The sequence below is a fragment of the Mesitornis unicolor genome, unplaced genomic scaffold (genome assembly GCF_000695765.1).
Source record: "Mesitornis unicolor isolate BGI_N332 unplaced genomic scaffold, ASM69576v1 scaffold26591, whole genome shotgun sequence".
NCBI lineage: Eukaryota > Metazoa > Chordata > Aves > Mesitornithiformes > Mesitornithidae > Mesitornis > Mesitornis unicolor.
This window is the reverse complement of record NW_010166223.1, coordinates 69,168-83,674: the sequence shown is the minus strand read 5'-3', so window position 1 is coordinate 83,674 and position 14,507 is coordinate 69,168. Positions and strand designations below refer to the sequence as shown.

At 49.7% G+C, this 14,507-nt stretch overlaps 1 protein-coding gene across 1 annotated transcript; it reads left to right on the top strand.

Annotated features, from left to right (window-relative positions):
* Window positions 1-612: 612 nt before the first annotated feature.
* MFNG (MFNG O-fucosylpeptide 3-beta-N-acetylglucosaminyltransferase) lies at window positions 613-11,042 on the top strand. Its single transcript, XM_010194897.1, has 8 exons — window positions 613-960; window positions 6,248-6,296; window positions 6,765-6,867; window positions 6,960-7,113; window positions 7,579-7,664; window positions 9,025-9,190; window positions 10,034-10,119; window positions 10,976-11,042. Exons 1-8 carry the CDS (start codon window positions 613-615, stop codon window positions 11,040-11,042), a joined length of 1,059 nt encoding a protein of 352 aa, XP_010193199.1.
* The last annotated feature ends 3,465 nt before the right edge of the window (window positions 11,043-14,507 follow it).

Sequence of the window (14,507 nt, the reverse complement as noted above, 5' to 3'; positions counted from 1 at the left end):
GCCGGGGCTGGGGCTGAGGCTGGCAGGGAGCAGGGGTGAGCCGCAGGGAGGGAGCAGGTGGAGAGGGAGCCACACCGCTCGCACGGCACCCGGCCTCTGCCCTCCTGCCCTGCGCCGGCCTCTCGCCTCCGCCCCGCGGCCTCTGGTTTGGATGCGTGGGCTGGTGTCTGCTGGGGAACTGATGCCTTCGGTCCAGAGCCCCCACCGATGGCTCCGATCTTCCTTGCCGCCCTCTTGACCACCAGACTGGGACCCTCGGTGTCTCCGCCGGGAGTGGGGATGCTTGATTTCCTCCTGGCAGGCTGTGCTAGCCACCTGCCAGTCGCCTTGGGGTGTTTTCCCATCGTTTGTCCCTGCTTTGCTGGGTCATCGAGCCCTCTTAGTCGGTGAAAATTCCCCTGGCTTCACCAGTGTCCTCCAGGGCTGCTGTCTCTTTGGCTTTCTGCTCTTCACCCACCCTATTCCTTGGCCACATCCCATTCAGACCTCACTCTCGGTTGATCCTACCCCTTTGGAGGCTTTGAGAAGAGTGGACAGCTTCATATGGAGGTACAGGCAGAGGTTGTCCTTATTCGATAGCGTACTGGCTGCAGTGGGAACAATTTGGGAGCCATGGGCCATCGGCTCATCCGTGGTCTCTCTGGAGCCGCAGTCTTCCTTGTCAGCATGGCTCTCCTCTCCATGCGGCACCGTGGGGCTCAGGAAACAGCTCGATACCTGGGACTCAGCAAGGGGATGTCAGAGAAACTGGAGCGATGGAGCAAAGCAAGCCCAGAGGATGCCATGGGAGGTGGTGGCAGGATGCAGAAGGATCTGCAAGTCCATCCTCCGGAGGGATACAGGACCGAGGGGAGCCTGACACTGGGGGACATTTTCATAGCTGTGAAGACAACCAAGAGATTTCACCAGAGCAGGATGGAGCTGCTCCTGGACACGTGGATATCCCAGGCCAGTGAGCAGGTGAGCGTGTGGATTTGGATTAGAGAGGGGGTGTTTAGTAACAGGGTGGAGACAGGCTGGTGGTAGGGAGGGATAAAGGCCAAAGGAAGGAGAGGCTGGACACTGCAGTTCTACCCAGTACTTTGCCTTGTTTCCCCTAATTCTCGCTTCTGTTCATGTTGAAAGGTGGATGCTCTCCCACAAAGTGTTTCACTGGTATCTGGTTTATGGGAAAGGCTGGCAGAGAGGATATGAAGAGCTTGTGCAGGCTCTACCCATGAAGGCTGGGAGGACAAGTGCTCTTAGCCGGCATCACCTGCTCCTAAGATAAGCCTGACTCTTTCAGTTTGAGGTGGAGGGGATTTAATTTCCTTTTTTTTTTTTTAATCCAATAACACCAGGGGCCCCAGACTGCCTGGGCCACACCAGACTGAGAGCACATACTCTTGTGAGTGTGTATGTGGTGATTTTCTACCTCCTAGTACAAGGAGTTTGCTAAGTTTTGAGCCGAGTGGCTACTTCTGGCCCTCCATCAGGATGCCTGCATTGCGCCTGGGCACTGTTTGCCCTGGGACAGTGTGATGCAGTGGGCAGGAGAGCGAGGCAAGAGGATCTGGAGGACCTCCTGGGGTGCAGGAGGGATGTTTGCAGCCCTGTTCACTCCCCAGCACATCAGCCCAATCCATGCCTTGCTTTCTTGTGCAGATCTCCTTATGTGCATATTTGATTTTATTAATATTTTTTGAACTAGGGGGTCTCATGTTTTCAGTCGTTGCTAAAGCAGAGTTTGGAGAGTTTACTTCCTGTTGGAGGAACTGATGTGGTGCACCACGTTGGCGGTGGTGCGCAGACTGGCTTACTGGTAGGCAGAAATACTCCCAAGAGCCCGGGTACATCTCTCCCTCCCTCGCAGAGCTGCTCCTCAAGAAGGAAGAAATCCTGCGGCTGCCCCCAAAGAGGTGTTTAGTTTTTTTTGCTGCTGCCTATGTGTGATGGGTGCCTGGAAGACAAATTCAAGCCTCAGTGAGAAAAGTGGACGGGGGCGGAGGTATTGGGTAGGAGAGTGCTTGAAGCAATGCAGGGTTTTCTGGGTAAGGGCGGTTTTCCACTTCATGGTGCTGCAACTGTCTGGCCCGCTGCGGTCGTCACAGGAAGCCGTGTCCTATTTTGAGCACGCTTCCTCTCCTGTCTGTGCGTCCCTTTCAGCATCTAAGATACCCTGCTTCCTTCTCCAGATGTACTTCTCCTCGCCTGCGCCTGCCCAACAGCGCTTTGGAGAAACCAAACCCAACCACGTGTTGCACCGGCATTAAGATATTGTGACTGGGGCTTTTGGAGTGGGTTTTTAAGGAGCAGCTCCCCTTTCCCTCCTCGTGCATTTGACAAACAGGCACATGGCTGTTCTGCGGGTGATGGGAATGAGATCCCAGCTCCCCAGATTCCTCTGACCCTCTCTGTTTGGCAGGCAAACCATGTCCAAACCTGGGAAGAGGTGTTGAATTTTCCATGCTGCTGCCAGCCCCTAGGAAGGCTTCATAGACCAAGCAGGAGAACAGGAAGGAAGGGCAGAGCAAGAGTGTCAGTCATTTTTAAACAGTCTTTTTTTCACTGATATCAATTTTTGTTGCTAGCGCCAGTGTTTTCCTCGCCTTTCCAATTTTCCATGATTTTCTTCTGCTTTTTTTGACTAAATGGCCTTGAGGGCAAGGGAGTGGCGGCAGGGAGTACAGAGAAGTACATGAAAGTCAAAAGCCGTTTTTTGGTGTTTTTTTTTTAAATATACTGCTACTGGATGAATTTTTTGGAGGTAAAGGAAAGGGTGTTGAAAAATTGACAATATAGAAACCTCACTTAGTGAAAAAAAAGGAGAGCTGTCAGTTTGCGAAGGGCATTTAATTGTTGTGGGGCCTGGGACAGGGTGCCAGACCTCCTGTTACCACCTGTTTATGGAGAGGCGTAGGATTTAAGAGCCAGTCTTGGAGACATCCAGGACTCAGAAGCCCTGATGTGCGGAGACTGCCTCCTCCTAGGGCTGACCCATCGTTCTGGTGCCTCACTTGCCCTTACTCCTGGCTGAAGGCTGATGCAGTGGGTCCTTCTCTGCAGATGGCCAGCGGGGAAGTTTTAGCATCTGGCCGTGCTGCTGATGCCAAGCCTGGTTTCAGAGCTGATTACCTGTGTGGTGTCCTCCCAGAGGAAGCAACCCAGGCCTCACAGGTCGGGCTTAGGTGACCGTAACAGGAGTCAGGAACAGCTGTGGTTTTTATGGCTAGGACGGACTGTACAGGAGCCAAATTAAAAGTCCTCTATGTTGGACTCTGTTGGGGTAGAAAATAAGAGAGAGAGAGATATTTTCCCTGAAACTGCAGTGTTTAAACAGAAGAGCAGATGGTGGGAGATGGGGAAGGGGAAATGCCGGGTAGGAAACCTTTGCTGGACCGCACTCTGCCTCTTGAGAACTGATCCACAACAAATTTTCTACTGGAGCTTGATTTGGAATTCATTTCAGCAAAAGGCCTTTTCCTCAGAAAAGGTCTCGTCTAAACAAAATTGTCAGTTTTGATGATTGTTTAGGCTGGACAGCATCTTGGAGTGGCTTACATTCTTGGCCCCAGTAGCTTTGATGTAGTTAAGTCCAGGTTTTTGGTCTGAAATGGCATTCTGCTTGGTAATGTAAACTAATTCTAGCACCTGCCCTACTTTCAAAAATGCAGACATTCAACTGATTGAAATGAAACCTTTGAATGACCCATCCTAAGCTGGCTTTCACAATTTCAGTGTTGTGAACACACCATAGATTTCCTCTTCTCTGGGCAGGAAACAACAATAACCCTGCTGAGGGGTTTGCATTTTGGAGTGGGTTTCTTCCTGGAGAAAGAATACCCTGGGAACCTGGGAGATCAATGTGGCCTTGGACTGTCAGATTCTACATCTTTATTTCCTTTTCTTAGTTTTTCCTTGCTAGGCTACTTTCCCAATTTGAGCTGAGGTGGTCTCCAAGTCTAGTGTTTATCCATTGCATGGGCTCTTGTGTTCATGGAGAGTCACCAGCCAAAGCCATTTGTCACCAGTGGCTCCATATCACTTCTTGCACTGCCGTCCAGCAGACATCCTTTCCCACCCAGCCATCTTCTCTGCTCCAGAATAGAGAGATGTTTTCCGCACTGCATCCCTCCTCAGGCCTGAATTGGCTGCACCACAGTAGCACTGACAGCCATCCTGGCCCGATCTCAGTGCGCTGAAGCACCACGGTAGGAGATCCTGCATGGCCTCATAGACAGTCTGGTGGAGAACAAGGAAGGTGGATATGGAGGGGAGGCAGCTTCTGCCCAACCTGTTTGGCTGCAGGGACATGAGTGACATCAGGCATTCCTCCTCTTGTATGTCTCCACCAGGGAAAATAGGTCTAGCATGACCAGAGAGACCTTCTAAATCTCTTCCAGGCTCCATTAGTGTGGACAACAGTGGCAGGTGTCTTCTTCGGAAAAACCTGTGTAACTGAGCCAAATGCTCTCCAGGCAGATTTTTAGGTGGGGTTCTCATCTCTCTCTCCCATCCTGGCCATCATGTGTGGCTTTGCTGAGGGACACGTGGTGGCAGTCGCTTGAATGCCCACAGCAACTGCTGCTCCAGGTTCCCCTCTCTTGGAGGTGTGAGGAATGGAGAGATGTGATGTCCTTCAGGACATAGCCAGGGCACACAATCCAGCATCTCTGGACTACTGCATCCAGGTGTGCCACGGAGATCAGAGTTTGGGAGAGTCAGAGAAATCGGATTTGCCTAGCCTCCACACTCATAACCCCTTTTCTCAGTTCTTTTGGAGAGTCTGGTGTTCCCTGTGATGACAATGCTCCTTCTTCCTTGGGTTCCCATAGAAATATTTCAGGTGTTTGCAGAAAAACCCATTTCTCACCTTGCACCACGAGGAAAGTGGGAGCCAGAGAATATTTTCACAAGTAAAAGATCTAGGAAAATATGTAGATTCCCGTTCTACGTCAATCAGATTCGATGTTTATTAGACACGTGATTTCTAGTTGGTTTTAGATCTGTAAGCAAGTAATTTCCAGCAACAATGGTTCTGTTTTGTTGTTTTTTGTTTTTTGGTTTTTTTTAAATGTCAGAAAGTTTCAACGGTATCAGGATTTTTTTTTTTCTTAAGGTGAAATATTTGTCATAGTGGAAATTTCTGGCTCTGGCAGGCTGGTGAGGGAAATCCCGTGCCACTGACAGTCCCTGCCTTGCCTAAAGGTTGTGATACAGTCCCCTGACCCAGAGCAACTCCTTTACCTGAGGCTTAGCTAATTGCTTCTTGTCTCATGATCACCTTGGAAATGGTTTTAACTGTGACTTTACCAGTGGGATGGGGTAGGAATGTGTGCCTGGCACCTTGCTGTAGCTCAGCTGTTGGAGGGTAATTTGCCAAGTCACTGTAGCAGGTACATTTGAGATCATGAAACCATCCTGCTGCCTGTGCTGGAACCAGGTGGTCTCTGAGGGTCCTCCACTGCCTTTCTTTTGTGTGCAGAACATTTCTCTTGCCACATCCTCCTGACAGAGGCACATTTGCCAGCCTGAATGCTGGGCAGGAGATGTAGAGACTCTCATCTCCTCTGCAGAGCCTTTGGGAGCAATGACGGCTCCTGGAGCTGTTGTCTGTCTGCCTCGTCCCCTTTGTCCCTGCCCAGGTGCTGCGTTTAACCAGCCAGTGGGCAGCTGGTGGAGAGACTGTTTACGGCTCGCGACTCCTTTTTGATTTCATGAAAGCTCATTTTCTGCCTGAGGAAAGCTTTTCTCCACCAGCCCTGATCCCTGCCTGGCCTTGAAGAGGGGGAGATGTGCCACATAATGGCAGCGAGGGGGATTAGAGAGGCCTGGGGGTGGAGGAGTAAGTAGGAGGAGGAGGAGGCAGCGGGAAGCGGTAGGGGGCTGTGCACACTTAACACAAAAACAGATGTTCTCCTTTTAACCCGAGCATCATTCGACCACAATGCTTTTGTTTTTCTACCACCGACGCTTAAGCCAGGGCTTCCTTACCCCCTTACTCAATGTCACAGGTCTCCTTCTCCCTGTTCCCAAGGTGGTATGGGGGAGAGAAATGAAGCCACGCAAGTGCTGCTGATGGTGTGTGTGGGAAGGGGAAGCGTGGCCATCCCTCTGCTCATCTAATGGCTGCGAGGGGAGCATGGCAGCTGGGGATGGAGGTGGATGACCATGGCAAGTGAGTCTGGCTGCAGGGAGGAAGGGTTGGGTGGCCAGGAGCAGCACCAACTCTAGCCCTGAGAGTAACCTCCTTTCCTCACTTCCCCAGACCTATGTCTTCACTGATGAAGAAGATGATGCCCTGAAGAGGAGAATGGGTAACAGCCTGTCCTATAACACCACCTTCCCCTCCCTGTCTTCATCCTCTGAACTGTCACAGCCTTAGGAGGGGGTCTGGCACCCACTAAGCCCCCAGAATGATGATTTGTTTTAGTTGGCTTACTGCAGGGCACACAGATGGCTCGAGGCAGGGTGCTGTCTGCCTTAAAGCACCCATGGGAGGAAGCCACATGGCACAAGCAGCCTGAAAGCAAGCCCTTCAACCCCCGCACTCTGGCTGGCAGTGGGCAGGGTGGATGTGAGGTTGGCAGGTGGCCTAGTCTTGGCCAAGATGCTTGGCTTTCTTCAGGCTGCATCTCCTGGTAGGGGGAAAGGATGGAGCCCATGGGGGGGGGGAAACAAGGAGGCTGGCTGTGAACCAAACCGCTTCCCTCCCACCCAGAGGTCCTCCCTGTGACTGAGTGAAGTGAGATAGTCTTGAGACACAGCCCTCTCTCTTCTGGCAGGTGACCACGCAATCTTCACCAACTGCTCGGCTGAGCACAGCCACCCAGCCCTCTCCTGCAAGATGGCGGCTGAGTTTGATGCCTTCCTGGCCAGCGGCCGGAGGTGAGGCAGGGCTGCCACAAGGGGAACCCTGAAAGCAAGAGGCACCCCCCCCACCACAAACCTCTTGTGTCTTTGTTCCTGTCTCCTCCCAGCTGGTTTTGCCATTTGGATGATGACAACTACCTGAACCCTTGGGCCCTCCTGAAGCTCTTGTCCTCCTACTCTGCGACATGGGATGTTTACCTGGGGAAACCCAGCCTGAATCGACCCATCCGGGCCTTCGAAACGCTGCCAAACAACCAGACGGTACAGACTGTTGTGGTGGTGGGGCCAATGGGTTGTGTTAAGTGCTCTGGCTCATTGGCCATGGATGTACCCCAATGAAAGTCAGGTCCAAAGAGCAACAGGAAATAGCTGAAAACTCACTGGCCTTGTCTGAACATGGTTGTGGTTGTTGACTCAATCTGATCTACCTAGGGAGAGTCCCATGTTGCTTCTGCACCTTTGGGTATTTGTTTGCCAGGAGATAAGGCTGCCTTGGGCAGCCCACCTGCTGCTGCCAGCAGGAGTTTGGCCACTTCAGATATGAGGAGGTCAAAATCCACGCTGTACTGCTGTCAAGTCCTTCTTCTGGGCAGCAGTCTTGGTTCTGGGGTGACAATAGGGCTGTGTTTATCCTGGCATCAAAGCTGGGTTTCCAGCATTCCCACCTCAGGGAGTATGGTATTGTCTGAGCCTTTGCCATTGATTTTCTCTGCTGTTTCTCTCCAGAAATCTGTGCGCTTCTGGTTTGCCACAGGAGGTGCTGGGTTCTGCATCAGCCGCAAGCTGGCAAGCAAGATGGTGCCATGGGCCAGGTGAGCTGTGCAGCTGGTGGGTATGGGAGCCTTTGGGAACAAGGAACATGGACACACATTAATTCCTGGCAGCATCAGAGCTGGATTTGTCTATGTGGTGGTTGCAAGGATGTTTGCAAGGGTTCAGGGTGCCACATGCTACACATCTGCAAGTGCATGGGGCTGGAGGAAGGATGTAGTGGGTGGGTCTGCCACCTGATTGAAAAGAGGCAAGAGCAGGCATGTCAGCAAGCATTATCACAGGATGACATATTCCCCTCTCCCCAGCTCCTTTCAGCTCTTGGCTATTCCCCTACACTCCTTCCCATCCCCTTTGGCTTCCTCTGACTCTTCCTAAACGTTTTCCCTGTCTGCCTATCTCCTCTCCCCTTAATCTGCTTCTTTTCAACCTCCTGTATGTCCCTCCTGAGTTAATTTCTCATTCCCCCAGCTTTTTGCAGTGGCCACTGTCATTTCCTCAGCTTGGTGCATGGAGAACAGTGGTAGATCCTGGGGTCTTGTGTTAGCCCACCCTACAAGAAGATGATGTTTTCCATGATGCCCTAGTTTATATCACAGGCTACATGCATATACATCCATAGGCAATGGCTATGCCAGCCTTAACCAGATCTGTGTGTACCCAGAAAGACAGATCTGATCCACACCAGGTGACTGGTTTAGCTGAAGCCCATGGTATGTATTTTATGCTAGACCGAGACAGGAAGATGATCTGTGATCAAGGGTAAAATAGAAGTGGCATGGATAGATAACACCTAACCTGGCATAAAGTGTGCCACTACTGTGTTAAAATGCTTTAAAGATATTTGAACTGGCTGGGGGGTGTTATAGTGGACAGTGCTTCCTGCTGTGTCACTGTTGCCAGTTACAGGAGCCTTAAAATTGAGTTTAGCCTGTCAGCAAAAGATGGCCAAGCATGTGGTGTTGCATTACAGTAGATGGTTTATTCAAGCTGCAAGAGATGGTCCTGTTTCTTCTTCCTCCTGGTCCTGGCTATGTGGTCCCACTGTTTCTCTTGTGTGGGCTTGTCTGGCCCCTCAGGGACCCAGTGCATCTCCCTTAACTGGTGGAAAAGTGACCTAGTGAAGTCTGCCAGTTCTCTGCATCACCTCACCAAGGAGCTAGATACATATCAGGGACAGCACCCGACAATTGGTGGGACAGCGTGGCTGGGGGTGGTCAAAGAGCAAACACGTTCCCAAATCTTTGCAGGTGGAATTCAGGGATTTCTTGCCTAGTTCCAAGATTTACTCTGTTTTTCAGTTAAGTCCTTCATTTATCCCCCCCTCCCCCCCCCCGCCAAGTGGATGCCTATATTCCTCCCTGCCCTTTTCCTAACCCACGCAGCCCTGCTCTTTTCCAGTGGCAGGAACTTCCTGAGCACCTCAGAGCTCATCCGCCTGCCGGATGACTGCACCGTGGGTTACATCATCGAGTGCAAAGTTGGCGGGCAGCTGCTGCCCAACGCGCTCTTCCACTCCCACCTAGAGAACCTGCAGCTCATCCCCTCCTCTCGGCTCACACAACAGGTGAGGAGGGGAAATGGAGCAAGAGGGAGGTGGGTGAGAAATCATAGAATCATTAAGGTTGGAAAAGACCTCTAAGATCATCAAGTCCAACTGTCAACCCAACACCACCATGCCCCCTAAAACATGTCCTGAAGTGCCACATCTACACATTTTTAATGCCTCCAGGGATGCTGACTCCACCACTTCCCTGGGCAGCCTGTTCCAGTGCTTGACCACTTTTTCAGTAAAGAAATCTTTCCTGATATCAAATCTAACCCTCCCCTGGTGCAACTTGAGGCCATTTCCTCTCGTTCTATCACTAGTTACTTGGAGTAACTATCTACTTACTTGAAAGGAGAAGTGGAGGGGAGCTTACAGACACATTGCTTCATTGGTGGCAGTGATGTGGATTGAATCAATTGTCTGCTCTTTTTGGGAGGCTTTCCTGACAAATACTTCTTTGAAATAAGGAGCAGATGTTGCCTGCAGCACAGATGCCAGTCACGGTGCCCCTGGGATCAGTGGTGGGGAGCACATGTATGGGAATTGATGGGAAGTACGTGGATGAGTTCATGGGGAACATGGCACAAGGACAAGCAGAAATTATGATTGATGGGGGAAGACGCTTTGATGTGGCACCACATCTGCCTTGCATGGGAAATGACAAAGGGTGTAGGGGGCTTGGAGAGTCAAAGGACTAGCACAGTGAACCATCATGGGAGGGAAGACAGGAGACATGTAGAAGGCAGAGGCCAAGCCAGCAGAGAAGGAACCAGAATGGGAGCTTCTGTCGCCCAAAGCAAGTTCCTTGCTCCTGAACTCACCTTATCCTCCCTGCTTCTTTGTCACCACCCCTCTTTGCAGGTCACCCTCAGCTATGGTGTCTTTGAGAACAAGCTCAATGTTATTGAACTCAGTGGCCCCTTCTCACCCCAAGAGGATCCCTCAAGGTACGGGGCATGAGTGCTCTGGGTGTTGCTGCGGTGTGAGCCCTCAGACGATAGGTGGGGAAGGGGAGGAAGCCAGATGGGGTGCAGGAGGTCTGGAGTGAGGGACAGAAACCTTGGAGTCACATGGCCTATTGGGTGAGGGGCACACCAGCATAAAGCTGTTTGCGAACGCTTACAAACTCTGCAAATCTTTTTGGATGAGTAGGAAGAAAAGGTATATAAAAACATTTTATTTGGACAATGCCTGGTCCAAAAGTATTGCTGTTTATTTCACATTTTGAGACTGAAAAAGTTAACCTTTTACCTCTGGGACAGTAACAGAAATGTTCTTTTTAACTCATGAAAGGAAACTCTGCTTGCTTTTTTATTTTTTATTTTGCTGAGAAAACTGAAGGGAAAAAAGAGCAAGGTTCACTTCAGGCTTGCTGCAAACAAGTATATTCTTTAATTTACCTTCTCTGCTTTGAGCGAACAAACCTAAAGTTGTTAGTTGCAGAGCATGGGTAGGAAGCTCTTGGCTGGAGATAGCAGGGATGGGAAGCAGCTAGGTAATGAGAAAAGCATGAACAGAACCATGTAGCAGAGGCTGGTGCAGTACTCATCTCCCTGCCTGTGATCAGGGTGAGCCATGGGCTTGGGCTATATGGGCCAGAGCTGGGTTCAGGTGTTCAGGGGAGGCTTGGCTGCTTAGCTTTGCTGAGAAAAGACATCTTGAGGTAAACAGCCAGCCCTGGAGCTCTGCAGTGCAGAGTGGGTGGCTGATGTGGGATGGGGCATGAGGGAGAGGCATCCATTCTCCAGCTGTGTGCTGGTGTGAAAACCATCACCTGACCTCCTTTTGCTCTCTCCCCAGCAGGTTTCGATCACTCCACTGCCATCTCTATCCCAACACCTCCTGGTGCCTGCAGGCTGCTGGCTGGTGATGCCTGAGCCTCAGCTACAGTGGGTCCTGGTGACATCCATTCACCTTGTGGATGTAGGGGGGGTGGGACACTGAAGATGCTCGGTGCTCCCAATTTCCCCTTTTCTATGCTGGTCTTGAGGCTGTGCGATGGCTTTTTTGGTCCTCGTTCAATACTGACAACACATGACAAGAGACAAGATCTGTCCCAAAGATGGATAACATGGCTTTGACACATGGATGGGCTTCCCATCTGTCCTGGGATACATGCAAGGGATGGGACCAGGATGCCTTCCTGAGCAGATCATGGACTGGCTAGTGACTACTGGGCATCTGGGTAGAGCTGGAGATCTGCTCCTGCTCCTTGCTGTGGATTCATCTTGCTGGACTAGAAAGGCCCTGGGTATGGGTAACCAATGCCCAGCTGAGGATGGCTGATAGCCTGTTGTGGCTGTAGTCTCTCTGGGCAGGCCCTCTTCCTCCATATCTGTCTGTGCTTTCCCCACCACCCACTCTTCCCAGACACAGCCCCTTGGCTGAATCTCTGCTTAGTCAAGGTTTGCAGAAAAGGAAAATGTGACCATTTTTATGCTGAATGAGTGCTGGAAAAGCCTAGTCCTTGCTCAGCAGAGGGGAGATGGGCAGAAAATGCACAGATCCAGGAATTTCCCCATCAAAGGAGAGAGTGTGAGGTGGGGGAGCCAGGAGGAGAGAGACCAAGATGGTTCCTGCACTGAACATTGAAGGCTTGATCTTCTATGGCCTTGCATTATTCCTCTCTTTTTACCTTCTTGATATGGGGTCAGGATAATCTCTTGCTCTAATTACCAACCTGTTGTCTGAGATTAGACTCCAACTCGTACCTGTGAGAGAGGAGACATAAAGGATTAGAACTGGCTGAAAGAGAGGAGAAAGGAAGAGATGGAGAAGGAGCACTCAGGAGCAGATTAGAGGTTACAGCTTTATAATCTTCTCTGTGCCCTGACCAAAAAAAAATTAAGTCATGAAGGAATGGGAACAGCAAGGCAAAGAGCTTTTTATCTCTGTGTTTCTTTCCTCCAGATGCTAAGAGCAGCTTTCTGCCTTCCTGCTGTCCCTGCTGAGCGCAACAGGGAGAAGGAGCAGGCCCAAATAGGTTACAAGCTTTCTGGCATGTTTGTGAAGAGTCCTTTTCTCAGTACAGAGCCTGGCATGAAAGCTGGACATTTCTGCTTGCTGGGGAATGAACGCTGGCACTATTTTGTCCCTGTGCACATGATTAAATGGCTGGGGGAGAGTGTTGCAGGGAAGGCTGGAAGGCAAAGAGGCTGTTTTAAATGGCAGGTGGTGCCACAAACAGGTATTTCTCTTTAAAGAGCCTTTCAAAACACACTGCTGGGATCTGTGAAAGATTCCTGTAATCTCCAGATGAAAGGACAAATGCCCTTTTCTCCGAAGAGCTACTCAGCTTTGATGCTGCTGATGTGACTAAGCCTTGCTGACGGTGGGCTGGGAGAACCAAGGGCCTCTGCACACTGGCCACCCTGTTGTCTCTTCCCACCCACCCCCAAGCATCTCTTACACAGCACACACCAGATTTAAAGGAAAGGCATCAGGAACACCTTCCACTTCTGCAAATGGGGATCTAGAAATGAACGAGCACTTTAATTTCTGTAGATGCAGAAAGCAGGAACCTGTAGAGCTGTTTTCCAGCCTGGCCATTCTTACTAGTGTTTAACCAGCTTGCGAAGCAGCAGAGAACCCTGCTTTCTTCTCTTGCACAATGTGCCTTTGAACTGGAAATTCATCCTGAGCAGGGACAAGGGCTATCTGATGCCAATGACCATTCCTTGAGTTGTGCAAAGCACTTGGCTCACACAGCTTTGTGAACCTAGGAATCACGCAGCTCAAAACAGAGACATCCAACTATAGGAAGACAGGTGCAGCATAATGAAGTCCTGTCCCACAGGGCAAATGGTTCGGTTTGAACTCAACCAGAAGATGAAAAATGCTTTTATGAGAAGAAATGAGTCTTCAAGAGTAATCTACACTGCCCGGATATCTTCCTTTTTCCCTATTCAAACTTTCAGCTGTTGTTAATCGAGGCTTCGAGTTAAAAAGCCAGTTCTGGCTGTAAGTGTCCTGGTGACAGTCAAAGCAAATGCAATTCATGTGCCTGGAGAAGGAGAAGAAACTGGTACAGCAGCTTCACATCTCTGGGGAAAAGCAAGGCAGAGGAACTGGAAGCTTGCTTTGGATCCTGGCTTCAGCTCGTCTGAATTGGCCTGGTGCCTTTTGCATGGCTGAAGATCAGCTGTTAAATGGGTTGAGTCTCTGAGTGGCTGCATGGGGACTGGTTTAAAACTGGGCTTCGTTGCTGGAGCAGTTAAGTGCCACTTCTGTGGAAAATGTCTTGTCTCATAAGGAAACCAAGAACAGATGAGAAGATGTCTGGGGCAGGACATCTCTTGGGCTGTAGAGAAATGAATGGCAGAAAAGTCCTGTTATGCCTGTGACGACAATGCGCTGGAAAAAAAATAGCTTCTCGGCATCGACAAAAGAAACCAGGTTTTCTCTAAGAACAGAGAGACAGCTTAAGGGGACATTCACCACATGAAATCTGATCAGCGTTAAAACCTGAGTTAAAATTAGTTTCAGGAATGGTTCCTGCCCCTGGGGCTTACTGTCAGATGTTGTGGTTTTACAGTCTTAGTTTCCTAGTTTGTGAAAATGTTTAGCTGCTTGGGAAAATGAGAAACAACCTCACGTAAAACTTTTCAAGGGACTGTCTTTTTTTTTATTCTCCTTCATGATTTTCTGATGTAACTGTTAAAGTTTTTGAAAAGGTTCCACTGCGTCTACTAAAATGTTTTTTTTTCTTTCTCATTTTCTTTTTTTTATACCTGTCTCTCCTTCTCTCTCTCACACTCCCTTTTCTCATTGCAGGGAAAAAAAACCCACCCTATCCCAATAATGAAAAGAGGACATGGTCTTTTTATTTTACTGGGAAAAATAGGGTCAAAGTCAAAGGTGTTGGTATGACCCTACTGTTGTACAACATTAAGTGTAGTTCAGGGTTTCAAGTAGAGAGACCTTCGCCTACCTAACACCATAGCAACCAACACTATTAATGATGTTTAAGCTGTATACTGAATATTCAGAAAAAGGAGAAGGAGGGGAAAAAAGCAGTTACAGTATTTGAAATGTGAAGTATTAACAATATCCTTTCTTCACTTCCCCTTAGCTGTGAAGAATTTTTATAAGGAAACCCCTATTTGATAGTGCAAAAGAAAAAAAAAGCTAATTATTATCCTTTCTTTAGGGGGAAAAGAGAATTTAGTTGAAATAGGTGGGAAACTGCAGTTGTTGCTAAAGGCTTGAAGGGGAGGGAGAAGAATAGCAATGTTAGACAATGCTTCTGTCTCTGGTGCCAACTCCTCTTAACAGCTCTGCTGGTGAAGAAAAACAGATTTCTAAGCCACTGTGGGATTTACCCAACTCACACCTG

Bases quoted from the DNA above. Each gene is read 5' to 3' on its own strand.
- MFNG (XM_010194897.1), top strand. From the start codon at position 613: ATGGGCCATCGGCTCATCCGTGGTCTCTCTGGAGCCGCAGTCTTCCTT. The intron at 6,297-6,764 runs GTAACAGCCTGT...CTCTTCTGGCAG, and splicing joins TGCCCTGAAGAGGAGAATGG to GTGACCACGCAATCTTCACC. The intron at 7,665-9,024 runs GTGAGCTGTGCA...GCTCTTTTCCAG, and splicing joins AAGATGGTGCCATGGGCCAG to TGGCAGGAACTTCCTGAGCA.